At 61.9% G+C, this 19,675-nt stretch overlaps 1 protein-coding gene across 6 annotated transcripts in view; it reads left to right on the top strand.

Moving 5' to 3' along the window:
* Positions 1-19,675, top strand: part of MYO18A (myosin XVIIIA) — a 168,716-nt gene that overhangs the window by 89,883 nt on the left and 59,158 nt on the right. For 3 of the 6 annotated variants that reach the window (XM_073315971.2, XM_073315970.2, XM_073315972.2), the window contains exons 3-13: positions 7,094-7,129; positions 9,421-9,483; positions 10,691-10,778; positions 11,249-11,358; positions 11,531-11,707; positions 12,354-12,564; positions 13,006-13,148; positions 14,452-14,552; positions 15,076-15,139; positions 15,782-15,926; positions 19,227-19,400. In XM_073315971.2, coding sequence (XP_073172072.1) covers positions 7,094-7,129; positions 9,421-9,483; positions 10,691-10,778; positions 11,249-11,358; positions 11,531-11,707; positions 12,354-12,564; positions 13,006-13,148; positions 14,452-14,552; positions 15,076-15,139; positions 15,782-15,926; positions 19,227-19,400 — 1,312 coding nt within the window. Of the gene's footprint in view, positions 1-7,093; positions 7,130-7,215; positions 7,235-9,420; positions 9,484-10,690; positions 10,779-11,248; positions 11,359-11,530; positions 11,708-12,353; positions 12,565-13,005; positions 13,149-14,451; positions 14,553-15,075; positions 15,140-15,781; positions 15,927-19,226; positions 19,401-19,675 lie in introns of those variants that run through there. The other 3 variants (XM_073315973.2, XM_073315968.2, XM_073315969.2) reach the window with 3 other exon arrangements.

The raw sequence follows: 19,675 nt of genomic DNA, 5'->3' as shown, positions 1-19,675 counted from the left end.
CCACCCGCTCCCCGAAGCCCAGAGCCTCCAGAGAGAGTGAAGAGCCCAGAGCCTCTGCTCAACGGCGATAACCAGCCTCCCTCCCACACACCTGCCCAGACCATGAACGGCCTGGAAGGATCCAGGCCTGGCTCACTGGCCCAGCCTGAGCTGCTGGGAGAGGAGAGCCAGGGCCTGTCCAGGAAGAGAGTGGTGAGGGTGGTGCGGAAGGTGGTGCGCAAAGTCCTGCCTGGCGAGGCCTCTGGCAGCACCAAGGAGCTGGGGAGGGACGTGAAGTCTCCTGAGCCAGCTTCGCCAGCCAAGAAGGAAGAGAAGGCGCCACCGAGGGTGGTGTCTCCGCCTCCATTGCCTGCGTCCTCCCCAAAGTCGGAGCCCAAGGAGCCTGGCCCAAAGGATGAGATCTCGGTGGGTCTGAGAAGCCTGATGTCCCGAGGCAAAACCAAACAGCACAGGCCTCGCCTCAGGCCAGTGGAGAAGCAGGAGGAGGAGAAACCTCCTGAGCCGAAGACACCCCCAGTGGGGAAGGAACCCGAGAAGCCTGGCTCCCCATCTCCTGCAGAGGAGGAAGGGGCAGTAGCCACTCCAGACCCCAAAACAAAACAAGAGCAGATGGTGGAGCCAACACACGTGGCACCTCAGAAAGCAGCTGCTCCGGGGCAAGCCAAGGTACACATGAGTGTGTGCAGTCTAGACCGGTGATGCATGGCACCGGTGTGTGGTCTGGGCCTGTCACTCCTAACACTGCCTGTGAGTGCTGCGGAGCTGAGCGTGGTGTCCACGTCAGCACACATCCAGGCTCTGATCATACGCTTTGTGCCTAGCTGAAGAAGTGCATGGCTTTACGGGCCACTTGGAGCCGTCTGGTGACGGTGCATGGCGTGAGCTGCTCACCGTAACTTACTGTGCGTTCCCAGCCCCATGCTGGTGCTGCTCCTCCTGGGTCAGTGCTGCTGCACCTGTTCCAACACATAGGCTTGCTCCTGTTAGCCTGCGGGCCAGGGCTGGAGGAGGAGACCTGCGGCTGCTCAGCAATGGGAGCCCCTTTGGCTGCTGGGCAGGTCATAGGGTCCAGCAGCAGTCAGCGGTGATCTTCCCCTCCCAGCTCTGTTTGGTAGCGAGTCTTGGGGTTGTGTTTTAGGGACAGAGCTCAATCCTTCGTTGCCAAGCAGCCTGCTCAGGGCGCTGCATTAGTGGGGGCTCGCAGAGCAGGCTCCCACGTTGGATGCAGGCTTCCTCTGGGCAGGACGCTGGTGCCCCAGCTGCTCCAAACCAGGGATAGTTAGTATTTCCCCTTTGCTCCGAGCAGCACACCCCTGCCACCCACAGGGCTTCCTGGGAACCTCTTGCAGATGCTGTTCATTTCTCAAGGTCTGGGAGTCGGTTCCTCAGTCCCTCTCAGAGCCATCATCACCACTCCCAGAGTGACAGGAGGGGGCGCTGCAGAACCAGGTGCTGCTTCCTGCCCAAGGTGTTGAGGCCTTTGCCCTGTTGTTCGTGCCGCCATGAGCCCTCAGCCCCAGGAACCTGACCTGTGTCTCCTGCATGCCAGCCCAGCGTCCTAACCACATGCCCCTTCCTGGCCCTTTGAGGCTAGCCCGGTGTGGTGTGAAACGTTCATTAGTCTGCAGGCCTGACGTGTGCTGTGCAGCGTACGTGGGGCCAGGCGTTGTGGGGTGGAACCTCGCCTGGTCTCCTTACCGGGATTCCTAAGGACAAACCCAAGTCAATCAGCTTCCCTGTCTCTGTCTGACCCGGCTCGCTCCATGGAGAAACCCCAGCCAGCAGAGAAGCAGCTGCCTCCCCCAGGAGCCGCAGAGGGATCCCCCCAGCAGGTGAGCTGCTGGGTTGGGGAGCTGGGGACAGGGGAGGTCGGTGGCCGTGAAAGCCCCGTGACCACCATTGAGCAGTGTCACTGAGACGGTAGCTGGCTAAGCTCTTAGTTGAGGAGTACAGAACTGCGCCCCAGTGTGACTCGGCTGGGTGGCGCAGAGTGTGCCAGCCTGGCGGTGGCCGTGCCAGGGCGGTGTGCTGCGTGGGGAGGGCTGGGCGTGTATCCACTGGGCGTAGGTTTAAAAGGGCACTCGACTGACTCCAGTGGCAGCTGGGGATGGGGGCGGTAAGGGACTGGGGTCAGTGGGGAATCAAACCCTCCTTGTGAATGGCTGAGAAGTAGCCTGCTCCTGGGAGTGCTCCGCTATCCGCTGGGTGCTGCTGGTTTTCCTGGGGCACACTCTTGTGGGGGGGATGCCATCCCTTGCTCCGTACGATCCGAGTCCCCCGTCATCCCCCCCCGTCCCCCCCCCGGTAACTAGAGTGTTCCTGGGACAGTTGCTTTGGTGAAACATGGCCAGAGAGCCAAGATCTTTGGCTGGCAGCTCTGCCTGCATGGCAGCTCTTGTGCCTGGCAGCTCTTGTGCCTGGCTCCAGCCTCTGCCCCGGAGGGCAGGTGTGCCGGGCCCCGGCCTGCCTGGTCAGGCTCTGCGGAAGCATCGCTGCTTGCGAGCGCAGTCCTTTGGCTCTGGTATTGCTGCTCTCGAGCACGCGCAGACTCTGCGGGAACCTGCAGAAGCCTTTGCTATGCAGCTGTTAAATGGAGCCCTGAGTGCCATGGGCCTTGGCCTGGGAGCTGCTAGCCTGGTTCAAGTCTGACTTGCTACAGGAACCAGTGGAGACGGCGGTGTTAAAGAACCCCCTCCCCAAACCCCTCTCCCCCACATACCCACTCACCCTCCTCCTCGGGGCCTGAGCTTTTGGGTGCTGCTCACTGGTTCTCCGGGTGTGACTGGCCGTACCCTGCCCCCACGGGCCCCTCGGGCTGGGTGAACGCCGCTGAGGGAGGGAGCTCTGTTCTCTATTTTGGGAGCGCTGGATCAGCCCCCTCCCTTCCTTCTTGCCCTTAGTGGCTGCCAAGCACAGCAGCAAACCCACGCCTCTTCTAGTGGGGGGCCAGTCCAGCGTCCCCTCTGCTCAGCCAGCAGGTTGGATCCCCACGCAGGGACTCAGGGCTGTGGAGCCCTTGGTAGTGAAGAGGAGCCCTGCTGGCCCCCGGGCCGCGTGGTGAGCGGGAGAGCTCAGCAGGGCTAACCCCAGCTCATTCGTAGTGTTGGTGGAGCGCGTTGCAAGCGCTGACCCCTCGGTGCCCTGGGCGGGCGGGCCAGTGCGCCATATCCGGACAGATGGCGAGGCCTTTGCCATGGGAGCTGTGAGTGCCGTGCGCCTAGCTTCATCCCCCTTGGGAGTCCTGGCTGCAGGCTCTGCCACGGCTCTTCCCAGAGGAAGAAGGCCTGGAGAAAGGGCTTTGGGGGGCAGTTCCTGCTTGGAGCTGAGACCTCCCTGAGGGAGCCTTGTCCCAGCCCTGTCCCTGCAGCATGCAGGGCATGCAAACTCCCATGCTGTTCAGCAGCAGGCGACTGAGGGGGCAAACGCACACTCCCGCTGCATTTGTCACCAGCTCTGAGGGCCCCAGGAGGCCAGCTTCCTCCCGCTCCCCTGCTCCTGGAGAGTTGCCCTGCAGAGGCTAAGCCCTGCCTTTGGCAAAGAACCCCAGTAGTTTGCCAGCAGGTGGTTCCCCAGCTGCCTTCTTTGCTCAGGACAGTGAGTGGCATGAAGGGTGACACTAATGCTGGTTTGACCTTTAGGCTGTAGCCGGCCCCAGTGCCCAGCTGACCCCAGTGGAGGAAGCTCACAGAAGGCTGGAGAGGATCTTCATGGCTTCTGTAAATCAGGGAGTTATTCCTACATACCTGTGTACATGCACCCACTCAGCTCTCCCAACCCACGTGCTATGGCTTCCCCGCTGCTTCTGCCCCGTGTGTGTGAGCAGCTCTGACTCTGAGTGCCTCCGTGGGCGGGCTGGTGTGTGGGAGGGCGCCGGTGTGCCCCCAGTGTGTGTGTAGGTCTGGGAGCTGTGCTCCCATCGCTCCCTTTGCTTTTCCGTGTGCCTGGGAGCTGCCGGAAGGCACCTCAGGCCTCTCCTTGGCATTTGGGAGCCATCAGGAGCTTCTAAGCCCTGTGGCTGCGGGCGCTGCTGCTGTACCTCTTCTGGCGAGAAGCCTCGTGTCACCGAGTCCCCGGGCGATGCTCTGGAACTGCTCCCTACGAAGCCAGCAGGACTCTGGGGAAGTCTCCTCTCTGTGAACAGACTGTCTGCAGGACACACAGCTCACACGGCTTCCACCTTCCTGGGTCTGACCTCGGAGCATTCAGCATCCTCTTTGCCCCTCTTTGTGCTTCCCACAGCAGGAAGCCAGAGGGTCCTGCACCCCAACTTCGCAGTCAGACGGGACTCTGAGCCCGCCAGTAAAACAGAAGGTTTATTAGACGACAGGAACGTGGTCTAACACAGAGCTACAGTAGGTACAGAGACTAGGACCCCTCAGCTGGGTCCATTTTGGGGGGCAGTGAGCCAGACAACCACGTCTGCACTTCACTCCAGGGGGGAAGGGCCCAGGTCATCAGTTGCCAGGAGACAGAGTGCCAGTCATTTATGTACACTGGCCCTTTGCTCTTCAACAATTACACCCCCTTATTCCACCCCCTAGAGACTTAAGAAATGCCTAGGGGAAACTGAGGCACCCCTACAGTATTCAGAGGAAACATTAAGAACAGTCCCACTTCGTCTCACCTCGGCTCTCAGATTTAGAGACACAGAGTTTCATGTGCTGGAACTCCCTGGTTAGATCAAATCCCTCCCTTGCCCCCCACACCTGGCTGCAGAGGTCACAGGATTCTCTTCCACAAAAACCATTTTCCCTGCTGTTTAAAATATGTATCAGCACCAGTTACCCTGCAATAACAAGTCCAGAGGTGCACAGCCCAGGGGTTAAGGGGTGCGTGTCTAGCAGGCAGGGTAGGAGCTGTGTGTGCTCTGTTCTCTGAGGACACCCCTCTTCTATCCCTTACCAGTATTCCTGCCCATAGGAGGATGTGTGCAGGGGCCTGCCGTTCTCTCTCATCCTAACACGGCATGCAGGAGAGGCCCCCGTATACTTCCTGTGCTTTCTCTCCAATGCCTCAGCTGCCTGCTGTGGACTAACTGCCGCACTTGTGGTGAGTGCGGCAAGTGTCCCAGAGCGCAGCAGGGGATGTCCCGACAGGGTGTGACGAAGCGGGACTGTTCTTAATGTTTTCTCTGAATAGTGTGGGGGTGCCTCAGTTTCCCCTAGGCAGTTCTTAAGTATCTAGGTGGTGGGATAAGGGTGTATGATCCTTGCAGAGCCCTAGAGGGCAGGTGTGTGCAGGGGTCTGGACACAGAGAATGGCCGACACCCTGTTTCCTGACAACTGATGGCCTGGGCCCTTCCCCCCTGCAAGGTGAGAGCTAAAGGGTTGGAGAACAAAGGAATCCGGTGACCTCCTGGCCCGGGAAAGGGACAAAGCCCAGAGGAGGAGGGGCTGGAGAGAGTTTCAGTTTGGGGCTGGCTGAGACATGGAGTGAAGGGCAGATGTGGTTGTCTGGCTCACGGCCCCCCAAAATGGACCCAGCTGAGGGGTCCTGTTCTCTGCACCTACAAGCTCTGGTTTAGACCATGTTCCTGTTGTCTAATAAACCTTCTGTTTTACTGGCTGGCTGAGAGTCACGTCTGACTGCGAAGTTGTGGGGTAGGACCCTCTGGCTTCCCCAGGACCCCGCCTGGGCGGACTGGCTGTAGGAAGCGCACGGAGGGGCAGAGGATGTTGAATGTTCCAAGGCCAGACCCAGGAAGGTGGAAGCTGTGTGAGCTGTGTGTCCTGCAGACAGTCTGCTCACAGAAAGGAGACTTCCCCAGAGTCCTGCCTGGCTTCGTAGGGAGCAGTTCCAGAGCATTGCCCGGGGACTCCGTGACACATGGGTCCTGGGCCACTGGACCCTCTCCTCTGTCTCCCTGGGGTGGGAGTTACCTGAGCGTCGGGGAGAGGCCGTGGGCAGGCGGACTCACTCCACACATGGAAGAGTAACGCTGGGGTGAGGCTGCTGGCGCTCTGAGTCTGGAGGAGGAAGTGTGCCACCCCTCCGGTGCCCAAGGGGCAGCCCATGCCTGTTGCCCCCAATGGACTGCTGGCCCCTCTGCTGCTGGAGGGTGAGTGAGCATGGCACGCTGGGTCCGGGAGCCGGGCGGCACTCCCTGAGGAGGATGACAGCGGCCGTAGTTACTCACTTCGGTTTACTCCAGGCTGGCCTTTGGGCTGCTGGCAAGCAAGCAGCGCAGCCCGCGGGTGCATCCCAGAGTCAGTAAGGTCCTCAGTCAGTCGAGTGTTAAACTTGAGTTCCTGTTGGTACTGGCCCTGGTGAGCAGCCCTCCGTGGAAAGGCCAATGCCGCCAGCTTTCTGTGAGCTCCCTGGGGCTCCGGCTTGGGGCGGGCATGGTCAGCACCAGGAGTGGTTCCATTAGTAGCAGGGTCATTGATTACCAGGGTGGTGGCCTGCTTCCTCCACCCTCCTCCAGGAGAGCGCTTTGGGCCGCCCAGCAGCGAGGCTGGTGGCTGGCTGGAGTCAGAGGTGGGCTAGCTTTGTTGGGTCCACTCTGCAGCACTGGCTCTTGGAAATCCAACCTGGCCTGCAGTAGGGGAAGGCTCAGACAGCTGTCAGGCCACGGATTTCACCCTGCAGGATGGGGGTTTTAAATGGCCGGGGCAGGGTTGCTCTGTGATGCAGGCTGCAGTCCCTGAGGTCAGACCCAGCCCAGCGTCACATCCTTGTTGTACCAGGCGATTAGCAGTTAGGCCAAGGGGTTTTGTCATCAGGAAGCAGAGCTGGCAGCTGCGACTTCTGCTCTGGCTTGGAGGCCAGGCTCCGTAGAGACACAGCTGTGCAGTTCCTTTGTGTACGCCGAAGCCTGTGCGAGGTACCGGGCAGAAGCTGGCTGGCTCTGAGAGTGGCCCTGCTGGGAGAGTGATGGCCCCACTGGCCTGACAAGGGTGGTGGTTGTCCCCGAGCCATGGGGAAGCAGTTGGTTTGAGCAGCGCATGGTTGGATGTTGATGTGGGGTTTTGGCCCGGGCAGTCGCACACCTGGTCTGTTTGGGGTCACTGGCTGGGATGAGTTTCCTTCGATTCTTTGCTTATCTCACCCTCTTTCTTCTCCTTTTTCCCCTTCTTGCCTTGCTGCCATTAGCTGGAGCCTGTGGCCTCCCCGTCAGCACAGAGTCAGGTACTGTACCCCTGCCCACAGGAGCTCTCTGCTTCCACCGGTGACCTTCCACCGTCGTCTGTCTGCCTCTGGGCTGGTGTCTGTGCACGCGCCTCATGCTGGAGTGTAAGGCTTTCTTCACCTCTCCCATCTCCAGCCTGCCCCGTCTGGGTCTCTGTCCTGCTCATTCCTGCCATTGTGCGAGACTAGACCTGCTCCGGGGCCATTCTGGAGTAGTCCCAAGTCACCCCCCTGCGGGCAGGGTCTCGTGTGTCACTAATGAGCCGTATTTCCTCTGGCCTTGAGACTTTCCTCCTCGTAGCCAGGCAAGCGTGTGTGGGGCGAAGAACAGGCCGCCTAGCTCCCAGCAGTGGGAGGCTGCATACGATGGGGCGGGGAACAGGCCGCCCAACTCCCAGCAGTGGGAGGCTGCGTTGGCCAGTGCCGCTGACCGCTGGCTTCCCCAAGCTTCTAGAGCAGCTGGTGTGGGGCTCCCTCAGACCAGTGGCACCGGGGCTTCCTGGCTGCAGACTGACTTGTGCACCTCTGTGCAGGAGTTGCCTTGGGGTTGGAGTTATTCCCTCCCTTCCCACTGGGAAAGCAGGAGGTGGGAGCTCTGCACCGGGATGGTGCCCGTGAGCTTGCGGAGTGCAGTCCTGGTGCTGTCTGGCGGCAGAGGACAGACGTGCAGATCAGTGCGGCATGGGGACAGTCTCAGGCAAGAGGACCGTGAGCGGCTGTTAACTCTGTCCCAGCAGAAGGCTGCGTTCGGGCAGCAGTCAGGTCCTCGCCTGCTAACAGTGAGTGGGATGAAGGACACCGCACCCTTGCCGGCTGTCCGTCCCCATGTCACAGAGCGCTTCTCCAAGGGGGTCAGAATCACCGGCACAGCTTGGAGCTGGCCCAGGTCACTCAGCGAATCAGTGGCCGAGCTGACAAGAGAACCCAGGAGTCCTGACTCCCAGCTGTAGGCCCTGTGTACTGAGTAGGCTGCCTCTCGAATGTACTGGTGCCACCACTTGGCCTGCTCCTTGTACCGACCTGGGGCTGCAAACGCCCAAAGGGGAAGGGCCAGGCTGAGCAGCAGACTGCTCTGGGCAGTAAACTCCCCCAGACCTCCAGTGGGGATGTGCGCTCTTGTGTCCCGAAGGCTGCAAACGCCTGAGTGTGGATGAGGTTCCCAAGCCAGGGCTGGTCTGATGAACCCAGTGGCCTGCTATAGACGGGGCGAGGGAGCCCAGGATCTGTTCCTGGGCCAGGCTTGGGCCAGGCTGGCAGGTAAATGGGCACTCGAGAGCCTCTTGGCTTAGGTGCAGTCTCTGTCTCCACCTGCTGGCCAGCAGTGAAACCTGCATCACCCAGCCCCAGTGGGCTCTGCTCTGTGCAGTCACCTGGGGATGGGCGGGTCCGCAGCTCTCAGGGCGCTGGGCTGTGCATGTCCTGGCCGTGTCAGCCGCCACGCTGGACTCTCCCTGACGTTCGCTCCCGGACATGTGCGCAGCTGCGTTTGGGGAGCAAGAAACTGTGCATTGCTGAGGGGTCCCGTTCACCCTTCTGAGTAGGGGGTGAGGGTTCCTCCGTGTGCTGGAGAACATGTCTATTTTCTCGCTTCCTCCCCAATGCCCCATGTCTGGGTAGCCTGCCTGTTAGCCTAGGTGGGACCCTCCTTCCCACTGGCTCCTCGTTTTCCCAGCTTCTTGTGGATTGGATAGCTGGGGGGGCACGGCAAGGCAGGGAGGAGGGGTCCCACCCCTCCCAGGCCAGAGGGGGATTGCCCCCAGGTCTCCCGTGTAGTAGGGCAGAGCACTGAGGTCAAGGCCCAGGCCTGGGAGACAGCATTCCAGGTCTGCCACTTACTCCTTGGGTGAGCGTGGGCAGGTCAGTGGCCTCTCTTCGGAGGCCCAGCTCTGCAAAGCGCTTGGGGGGCAGGCTGGGAAATGCAGGGCACTGTAGTTAATTGTGGCCCTCAGAGCAGCCCAGGAGCAGAGAGCTGTGGGTGGGGGCTGCAGGACACAGGGCACTGCCGCCCTGCCCACAGCCCTACCCTGAGTGCAGCGTGGGCACCGGAAACTCTCCTTCAGGAGCAGCCGCCCCTCCTGCGGCGTGGCAGGGGGCGCTTGGGGGCAGGGCTGACAGCGTGCCGAAGGGTTGGGAGAGACGCGGTGCCACTGGCCCCCCTTTGCATAGTTGGCAGGTTTTGTCCCATTCACCTCCATTCGCTTTCCATAGCGGCTTTCCCTGCTCTTTGCGCCTTCCCCTGGGGGGAGAGGACGTTAACCCTTTACACCTTGCTTCCCCATCGGCCTCAATAGGGACAGGCGGACGATGCCCCAGCAGCCATGTTTGGCCCAGCCTCCACTGCATCCCTGCCTCAGGTCTGGCTGCTTGACCACATTAACGTTTTCGCGAGTATCTGTGAATTTGCTTGATGCTTTGTGGGGCGGGGGGACGACTGCCTTGTTTGTTTGCTGGAGTGTTGCTCTCCCTCTTTCTGTTTGCATGAGGCCTTTGCCCTGCATGTTTGCTGAGCTCATTGGTGGGACAAGGTCTTAGCCAGGACAGCTGGAAAAGCCCCCTGGGCCCATCCAATCTACTCTCCACAGGCCAGCCTGGGGCTGCTCCCTGAAGGACCATGGCCTTGTCCAGTGACTCCAGGGTTGGGGCCTGCCCTCGGGATGACTCCTCCACCCAGCAGAGCCTGCTATTGGGCAGCTTTGTCAAATATCCTGACCCCTGGTTCTCCCCTGTGGCCCACGCTTAACAGTCCCAGTGAGGCCGGCAGTTCTGTCCTGTGAGCTCCAAGGAGCCGTGCCTGTTTGCAGAGCTGAACTCTGCTGCGTTTTCCGGCTGTATGTGTGGGGCCCTGTTTGCACGGGTGTGGGAGTGTTGCTCGGTGAGACTCCGTGTGTCGTTCGTGTTGTCCCAGTTGGCAGAGTTGCCACGTTGTGCTCTCCGTGCCCTGTGCAGGGCGTGGGGGCTGTGTACATTGCTCACTTGGCTTGGAGCTTTAGGGGTGTCCCTTCTCTGCACTTTCCCTGTGTCCACGTGGCCTGGGTTCATTCTGCCCTGCAGGATGCACTGTGTTCCCCGCTGCCCTGCTCTGCTCTTTCTTTCTGCTGTGAGGGGGTCGCATGCTCAGCTTGTCCCAGCTGCACCGGGGCAAGTGACTTGGTCATGTTGGTCCAAGACCCGATGTGAGGCTGGCTCGAGTAGAGTGGCCGCTCTGAGAGCTTGTGTCGCGCAGATCACGCTGCCTGTTAGTGATGCAGGGGCGCTGCCATGCTCCCTTTGATGGCTAGAGCCAGGCTCTGTTGTGTGGAACAGCAGGGACCAGCTTTCCCACCCCTGGGGTCACTGCAGAGCTCCGTGGGGTCTGAGCTCTTCCCTGGGCAGGAGCTCTGGCACAGGGCTGGGTTTTCTCACTCCAGCCCCAGTGACTTGCTGTCCTGGGAATCGGGGGGTGCCTAGGCAGGGAGAGGGGAGGGCAGCAGGTGAGAGGTGCTGGAGTGTCTGATGGCCTGGGCTGGTCCAGTCCCCCCAGCCTGTGCCGTGACCTCTTCCCCTTTCTCCTCGTACTGGCAGGCGAAGACGGAGGAGCAGATCGCGGCTGAGGAGGCCTGGTATGAGACAGACAAGGTGTGGCTGGTCCACAAGGATGGCTTCTCCTTGGGTGAGTTCAGGGGGTGGGTGTTGTCCTTCACCTTCCGTGGGGGGCTCTGCCCCTGGCTTCCTCAGGGCAGTGCCACGCAGTGGGACTAGACCACGGTTCTGCTCACAGCCCTCCCTGCTTCTCCCCAGGGCATTGCTCAGAGCTATAGCCTGGCTCTGACCTGCCAGGCGACAGGCAGAAGAAAAGAGGCCCTAGAAGGCATCACTAGTGTGCCCTTGCACCGCGAGAGCAGGGTGCCTTCTCCTGAGCCTCCACGCCCATGCCAGGGCTCAGGGAGGCAAGTGGTAAAGGAGCAGCGGCTCTGGAAGAAGTGGGGCCTGGTGTGGGGGAGCAGCCTGGCCTCAGTGCCAGAGCTCCACCGCTAGGTGTCAGCATGTCCCTGGGCACGGGAAGGGATGGAGGGAGGGAGGGACGGGAGGGGGTCGGTGCCAGAACCTGCCCATGCCATGGCCTGTTTGTTCCCTTCGCAGCGAGCCAGCTGCGGGCAGATGAAGCGATCCTCCTGCCCGAAGGGAAGGTGAAGGTGAAACTGGACCACGATGGGTCCGTGCTGGAAGTGGACGAGGATGACGTGGAGAAGGTGGGAGCCCTGGGCCCTGGCTCTGGCTGGTGGGGCAGGGCAGGGGCAGGGGACCGCGGGGTGGGCAGGAGGGGAAGGTGAGAAGGGGCTCTGTGCCTGCGGTGGCAGGGGCTGTGTGGGGTAGGGGCTGGGATTCCCTGCCTGATGCTGCCTGTCCTCCCTCTGTCCCCAGGCGAACCCGCCGTCCTGTGACCGGGTGGAGGACCTGGCGAACCTCGTCTATCTCAATGAATCCAGCGCGTTACACACTGTGCGCCAACGCTACGGCGGTAACCTGATCCACACCTACGCGGGGCCCACCATGCTGGTCGTCAACCCGCTCAGCTCCCCCTCCATGTACTCGGAGAAGGTAACGCTGCCCCGGGGCTGGCTGCACGAGCCCTTCTCACAGCTTCTGCACTCCGTCCCCGCGGGTCCCCCTGCAATGGAACCGCTCCGCCTGCAGCAGGCAAGGAGAGTGGCTGGGGGACAGAGCCCAGGGCTGGAGCCAGGAAGTGCCGTGTTCCCAGCTCTGCGACAGTGCCCTGGGCAACGCCAGCCTCCCCCACTTGCCTGTCTGTAGTGGCGACGGTAGTGCTGCCCTGCCTCCTGGGCGCTGCAGGGTTTGCCACCCAGGCGGGTGGTGCTCAGTGTCAATGGGCATGGTGGACAGCCCCTGGGCTCTCATTGTGGGTCTGTGCACCTGGTACGGGGGCCAGGGCAGACTCTCCTGCAGGTGTGGGGGGTACGTACAGCCCCAAGCGCAGTTATTGGCTGTGTTCTCTCCTGGCTGCATAGCCCGTGTTGAGGAGAGGTCCTGCTGGACTTGTGGCCGGACAGTGCCAGCAGGTGGGCACGCTGTCCCATCCGTCTCCCAGCACGTTGGGTAAGGCCTGCTGCTCCTGCCCTCAGGCGCTCCTCAGGCCGGCGCGTGGGCTGGGGGCCCCGCCGAGGGGGAGTGGCCTGGCCCCGCCCTGTGCTGCGCTAGGTCGCCCAGCCGCCTGCGCTCTCCCCAGGTGATGCACATGTTCAAAGGGTGCCGCAGGGAAGACATGTCTCCGCACATCTACGCTGTGGCCCAGGCCGCCTACCGCACCATGCTGATGAGCCGCCAGGACCAGTCGGTCGTCCTGCTGGGGAGCAGTGGCAGCGGCAAGACTATGTGCTGCCAGCACCTGATCCAGTACCTGGCCACCACAGCCGGCAGCACGGGGAAGGTCTTCTCAGGTGAGTGCCCAGCGGCGCTGGCTGGGCCGCGGCCATAGGAGAGCGCTGACCCGCCGAGATCGGCTCCACGCGATGCCCCTACAGCCTGGCTGGGCCCTTCGCTGCTCTCGCCTGGGCGGGTTCTTAGCAGCTGTCTGGAACCCATCGGCACTGCTCATGGGCACTGGAGGGGACACGGAGGGCTCCCTGCAGCACTGCGGGCTCCCGCCAGCCCCACGGTGCTTGGGGGATGCCCTCTGGGTCCCCGGCCACGGGCGCGGGTGCACAGCTCGGACCAAGGGCACCTGCTCCCTCTAGGGTGGCGCTGGGGTCCCTGGGTGCTGAGGTTGCCCTGCGGCTGCCCTTTCTGTCCTGCACCGTGGGCGCTTGCTCTGGAACTAACACGGCCCTCTGGGCCCTGGGGCTGGCCGGGCACACGCCCTCTCACTTGTGTCCCCGCAGTGGAGAAGTGGCAGGCGCTCTACACCATCCTGGAGGCTTTTGGCAATAGCAGCAGCAGTATGAATGGCAACGCCACTCGCTTCTCCCAGATCGTCTCGCTGGACTTCGATCAGGCTGGCCAGGTGGCCTCAGCCTCCATACAGGTGAGAGGGGGCTGGGGGGAAGAACGCACAGGGTATCTCTAGACTTACTCAGGGGGTGTGCTGAGTGTACAGCTGGAGGGGCCTGAATGGCGCTGGGCAGTGACCACAGAACAGGGACCTGGCACCTAGCTCAGAGTTTGGGGCTGTCCCTGGCACGTGACTCCTAACAGGACCTGTGGCCTGTCCCACCGGCCCCATTGTGGCTGGCCCAAATGGGGAGCTGTCTTTGGCAGTCTCAGCAGGAAGGCAGGGACCCAGTGGGGCCTGGAGACTGAACTCCCCTCCTTCCCGATGAGAGCTGAAGCTGCCCCCTGCTGGTCTCAGTGTGGGGCTAGACGGGCGCTGGCAGGCTGCCTGCCTGGGCTGTCTCTTGAAAGCGGAGCTGTGTGTTCACAACCGTGCGCAGCAGCCGCATGGCTGGTAGATCCACTCCGTGATGGTTGGCCTCGTTTGCTGGAGCTCATCTTCCTTCACATCTGGAGCATTGCACAGCGAGGTGGCAAGGCCCGTCGCAGATGGCCTTGATTTCCTTTCCTCGTGGAATTAGTCTCCAGTAACGAGGTGTCTCTCTCCCTTCCCCTACTCCTAAAAGCTGGCACCAGCGTGGGTAAGGAGTGTGCAGCCGTTGACGTTCAGCCAAGTCCCTCTGTACGCCCGTGTAATGAGAGCTGCAAATCAGCTGTGCGGAGATAGGTTTAGGGAGGCTGCGGAGGCTTTGAAGAGTCTGCCGCTTTACCAGTGTTTGTATTGACATAATTAGCTGCTGCCCAATGAGAGCGATCCCTGGCCTGGGGCTAGATGGGCCAGGAGTGTTGCAGCATCACCCTGGGCAAGGGGCAGGGCAGTCGCTGGCGGGCAGGCAGGAATAGCTCAGCCCCCCTCCACGCAGCCCCCAGGGAAAGCTTGGCACCCGGCATGTGACTGGGATTTTACCTCCCACTGAGGCAGCTGGAAGGCCCCTGCTAGAGACAGGCTGGGAGTAATGGGGATAACACTGAAGAGCCATGGGCCCTGTTGTGCTAGGCAAGCGTGGACACGGGTAGCCTGAAGATGGTCCCTGCCCCAGAGTGCTGCCTGCCCACAAGTCAGAAAATGCAACGCTGGGGGCTAAGGGCGGGTGGGGAGGGGCTAGCAGAGCCAGGTGCACTGGGCCGCGGGTTGCAGCAGGCCCAGCTCAGGTGAGCAGAGCCGGTCCTGTGCACTGGTGCTGCGTGGCAGGTGGGCGGCTGGTAGTGACCTCTGAGACATGCAGTCAGGCAGCGTGCCGCAGCCCCGCCCCAAATGTCTCCATTCTGGTCCCCAGACCATGCTGCTGGAGAAGCTCAGGGTCACCAAGCGGCCGGCCAACGAGGCCACCTTCAATGTCTTCTACTACCTCCTGGCTGGCATGGACAGTGCCCTCAGGTGAGCGCTGCATCACCTGCCCCCATCACTGCCTCTCGCCTTTTCCTGGCAATGGGGTCCATTGCACCCAGCCGTGGTGACGGTCTGAAAGCTGGCGGATCGCTAAGCTCTGCTCCAGCCATTCCCCTGCCAAGAATCGCTTCGCTCACGGCTGAGAGCCAACCACAGCCCGTTGGGTACAGTGCTGCAAGCCCATGGGTCTCTCTGTGAGGTCATGGAGGTGGCAGGGGCCAGAGAGGGGCCTGCAGTGCAGCTGGCATGGTGTGGCCAGGCTGCCGCATCAGGCACACAGCGACGTCAGTCTGCATAGCCTGCAGGGGTCAGAGAGAGAGACCAGGGTCCCAGAAGCTGCCTCAGTGCCCTGTGGCAGGGAATCTTATTCCAGAGAACAGAGCTTGGTCTGTTGAGATCAGCCTGCATGTCTGAGCTGACTCTGGCCTCGGGGGAGCCTGGCCCTGGTGTGGGGCCTGTCAGCATAGGCCAGCCCTGCGTGGTGCTGTAACGCTGTGTTTTATTCCTGCAGAACCGAGCTTCACTTCAGCCACTTAGCAGAGACCAACGTGTTTGGGATTGTGCCACTGTCCAAGGTGACTCGGCAGAGCCGGGCGGGGCTGGTGTTATGAGAGTGTGGTCCTCCTTGGCCTCTTCCTGCATGGGCAGGGCCCACCTCCCCAGGCCTGACCCAGCATGGGCTGGGCCCCATGGGCCTGGCTGAGCAGGAGCGCCCTCGGATGAAAGTCCAAGGCCGACAGTCACTGTGGAGCTGCCGTTAGAACAGGCAGAGACCTGGGGGCTGGGGCGGTCCATTGCGGGCTGCTGCTGCCTGCCAGTTCCCAGGGAGCACGCTGCGTGGGAGCGACGCAGCACAGTGACGGCGAATCCTCCGCCTTTCCCAGAGAGATGGACTCTCCGTCGGCTGGGGTCCATCTGTTTACTCTTCTGCTCTCTACCGGAGCCCCAGGATTATCCTCTGATGGAGATTTTTAATTAAAAGCTTAACTAAAGCCTTCCTTGCCCGTGCCCAACGCCCCACTCTGTCCTTCACGGGGACAGTGTGAGCTCTGCGGGGATGTCTGCTTTGCACTGGCCCAGGTGCTCTCTGGGGCACGGTGGGTGGCCCGGGCCCATGCAGACCTGGTCTTGGGCTGAGGGGAGCTGGGTGGGGTGGGAGCTCTGGCACGGAGCGGGTGGCTGTTTGCCAGCAGTGAGAAAAGCCCCTTGTTCTCCAGCCGGAAGAAAAGCAGAAGGCAGCCCAGCAGTTCAGCAAGTTGCAGGCTGCCATGAAAGCGGTGGGCATCTCCAGCGATGAGCAGAAGGCGTTCTGGCTCGTCTTGGGGGCCATTTATCACCTCGGGGCCGCAGGAGCCACCAAAGGTAATGAACTGTTCGGAACGTCGCCGGGCAAGGTTTGCCGGTCCGAGCAGCCTGCAGGGTGGCAGCCTTTCCATGCACTGTTGTCTCCCGAGAGGCCACTGAGCTGCCTGTCCCCACAGGGCGGGTCAGTGCCCATGGGAGGTTCTCTCAGAAATACTCCTGGGGGCTAGTGAACCCTGAGTAGGGCTTCCCTTTTTCCCCCTTGGCAGCCCTGGGTGCTCTGAGACCTGGTGACTCCTGGCTACACCCGGTGGGTCAGGTGCCTGCTGCTGGGCAGGCTTTCTGAGAGACCAGGATCATCCCCAGTGCTTGACCCAACCAGCTTTCATCCACTGTCATTTGCAAGGGAAATCACCAGCTCCCCATTGACCTCAGGGCCTTGTGCAGGGCTGTCCACACAGTGTGGTTGGGAGGGGACATGGCACAGCCCTAGTGTTCCCCAGCTTCCTCCCTCCCCCACAGGATGGGAGGGAGCTGGGCAGCCCCAGCATGGGCATGCTGCTGGTGGTGCTGGGTTGCTGCAGGAGAGACACGTGGGGTGGGCCTGAGTCGAAGCAGAGCAGTTCTGAGGCAGTGGGCTGGGAAGATATTTGGGTTTCCAGCCCTTGGCTCGGGGAAAGCCTTGGTGGCCACAGGGGTGATCGCTACTAAGCCACGTCCCCTCCCTGGAGAAGGTCTTGGCTGCTTCCCTGGGCAGGCGGCTGACGTGTGCATGAGGACGGCCTTCTTGTCCTCTCGTTCCTGGACTAAGAACTCTCACAGGGTCCTTTGCAGGAGGAGTTGGCAATTGCCTCTGGTCTCTCCTGGGGTTGTGGGTTCTGCTCCGTGCCCTGTGCTGGTGGCATCAGGGCAGGGGCTGCACTCTGAGCGGAGGTGGAAACACGGATCCCAATCCTGCTGCGTTGTGTCCCGCACAGGCCTTAGTTCTGAGGAGCCCCCTCCAGGCTGGCGGAGCAGCATGCTGTGGTCATAGGCCCGGTGTATCATGTCTGTCCCCAGTCGGGCATGCGGCAGGGTCTCTGGGCCAGGTCTGTGTCTCGGCACTGGCTGGGAGAGTGCCTAGGGAGGCTATTGGTGCAAGTGCAGGGCCATGAGTGCTTGGTGTGAAGAGAGACCAGCTGGTGGGTTTGCCCTGCAGTGATTTGGGAGATCACAGCGCTCCCTCTGAGCTGGGCTTCCCCCGGGTCTTTGGCCATGTCAGATATCAGGAGAGCTGGAATAGCTTCCAGGGCTTGGGTTGCTCTGTGGCACCCATCTCTCTGAGGCCATGCCCTGTCTCCCCGGAGTTCTGGGGAAGTCTGGCTGCCTGCACTCTCGCCCCATCCCCCTGGCAGTGTCAGAGGGCAGTGGGTCATGCTGGTGTCTGCTCCCCACTGGCGCGCTGGGATTTCCCTTTTGAGACGGGCGTCCCAGAGGTTCCTGCTGCGACTACCAGGGCTTGGATTTTACAGCCCAGGGAGCGCCGCGGGGGAAGGCCACTCAGACTTTTGCATCATGGGGGCTGTTTTGCAGTGGGGGGTGGCCAGCGAAGGTGATTTCATAACATCCCAAAGCTGGAGGGGACCTGGGGCAAGGTGGTTTCTGTAGCTAAGCTGCAGGCTGGTTTCAGTGGGGCCGCCAGGGGACAGCATGGCACCGGTGGCAAGGGAGGGGGCTGGAGTGGAGTCAGGGTCTACGTGGGAGCAGCCTCCGTCGCTGTGTGCTGCAGACCCTGCTCGGCTGGTGCCATGCTCAGGGGGTGTGGAGGCGATTTTTATCGGTGCCTTGTCTCACAAAGTGGACAGAGGCCCTGCTGGAGAGGGAGAGAAGGACCCACGTTATGGTGTCCCCACCAGCCCGCCTGGCATGACTGCCTCTGCCAGCTGGCCCCTTGGCTGGCAGCCCTGAGGCTGGAGCACAGCCCCTCAGTACGCAGGCTGGCCCTCAATGCAGACCCAGCCTTGCCCCCGCTCTCTGCGGCTGCCCTGGAGCTGGGGTTAGACACGCTGCCCTCTGCGGAAGACACAGGTCTGCATTCCAGCAGCTCCATGGGCAGTTGCTTGGGGGAGGGGCTGGGTGGAAAGGACCCAGGATGGACCCAGAGAAGCCCAGCTGTGTGGGTCCAAACCTGCAACAAGATGGGGCTGGCGAGGGGAGCCAGAAGATTGGCATGGGGGGCAGAGGGGCGAGTGGAAAGATGGGGGCTGGACCTTGGGTTGGGGGCTGCTGTGTGGCTGCCTGGCTCCGAGGAGGGGTCCCGGCCGGGGTGGTGTGTCCGTGTCTGTCTGTCTGTGCCAGCCTGCATCGGCTTGCCACGCTTGCCCCCAGGGGATGGCCCAGTGCGGGCGTTCGCTGGCAGCAGCTCTCAGTGGTGCCATTCTAACCCCCTGGTTTTGTTTGCATGGTGCATGCCGTCCCTTGGCAACGCAGACACCGATGAAGGTAAAGCTCCTTTCTCTCTGCTTCCCCATGCTGTGTTCCACGTGTTACCCATTAACTTGCCCTCCCTGTGTGTCCCCGGCTCCTCGCCTGGTGCCAGGCGTCCCCGCGTTTCCCCTCCCCACAGGGCGGCCGGGGGCGTTGGGGTTTGGGCATTCCTACGTTTCCCCCTCCCCATGGGGCGGCTGGGGGCGTTGGGTTCGGGCGTCCCCACTGTTCCCCCCTCCCCAGGGCAGCCGGGGGTGTCGGTTGGAGGGAGACCTGCAGTGAGAGCTCTGCCTGGTGCAGTTTGGCTCCTCCTGCTGCTCCAGGAGGCGCCCTCAGGCCCAGCCCAGCCGGGATCCAGGGCAGCTCGTTGCCCCTCACTGAAGCAGGCTCATCCCCGCGCCGAGGTGGATCCTCAGTCCCAGGCGGGCTCTGTCTGGAGCCCTGGCTTTGGTGTGCTGCTGAGTGGCCGCTCTGCAGCTGGGCTGGGAGTACGGGAGCCTTCTTGTTATCCCAGCTCGGCGGCAGGTCTCAGCCATCGGCCTCAGCCATGGCGCACCAGTCTCCCCTCCTCAAACTCCTGAGTCCGTGTTCCTTACGGCCCAGTCTGCCCTGCTCCACACCGAGCTCTTCGAGCTGCACCAGGCTGGACAGTGGGGTTGGCTGCGCCGAGCCCTGACTCTGCCACGTCCCCTCCCTAGCCACTCCTAGCTGCTGCTTTGTCTTGCACTGAATCTCTTTCCCCGGCATTGCTGTTCTTTGAGAACGCCTGCCACTGGCCTCAGGCCTGGGTTGGGATGCCCCTGACACTAGACAGCCCTGGTCCCCTCGAAGACCCACAGCCCCTTGGGGAACTGGCTGCATTCCCAGCACTAAGACTCTCTCCCTACCCGCTAGCTGGGAGGAAGCAGTTTGCTCGGCACGAGTGGGCCCAGAAGGCTGCTTACCTTCTGGGCTGCAGCCTGGAAGAGCTGTCTTCATCTATCTTCAAGCACCAGCCCAAAGGGAGCCTGCAGCGATCCACGTCCTTCCGCCAGGGGCCTGAGGAAGCTGGCTTGGGAGATGGCTCAGGTACTGGGTTGCTGCTGCACGTGGGGTGCAGGTAGTGTCAGCCGATAGCAACGAGCAAGGTGATGGCTCTTCCTACAGGTGCACGGAGCCTGGCTGTCCTCCCCCGACCATCTGCCTTCCTTTGCAGCTGATGCCCTCCTGGGTCTGTAACTAGCCAAGTGGGAGAGGAAGCATGAGCCAGTGGTCAGGACACTGCCCCGGGGTTTGAGAGACCTGGATTTGCTCAACTCCCTGCTCCACCACAGACTGCCTGAACGACCTTGGGCATGTCACTT

Source organism: Lepidochelys kempii, chromosome 17, assembly GCF_965140285.1.
Source record: "Lepidochelys kempii isolate rLepKem1 chromosome 17, rLepKem1.hap1, whole genome shotgun sequence".
Taxonomy (NCBI): domain Eukaryota; kingdom Metazoa; phylum Chordata; order Testudines; family Cheloniidae; genus Lepidochelys; species Lepidochelys kempii.
The sequence above is the reverse complement of the archived record's forward strand: the minus strand, read 5'-3'. Positions and strand labels throughout refer to the sequence as shown.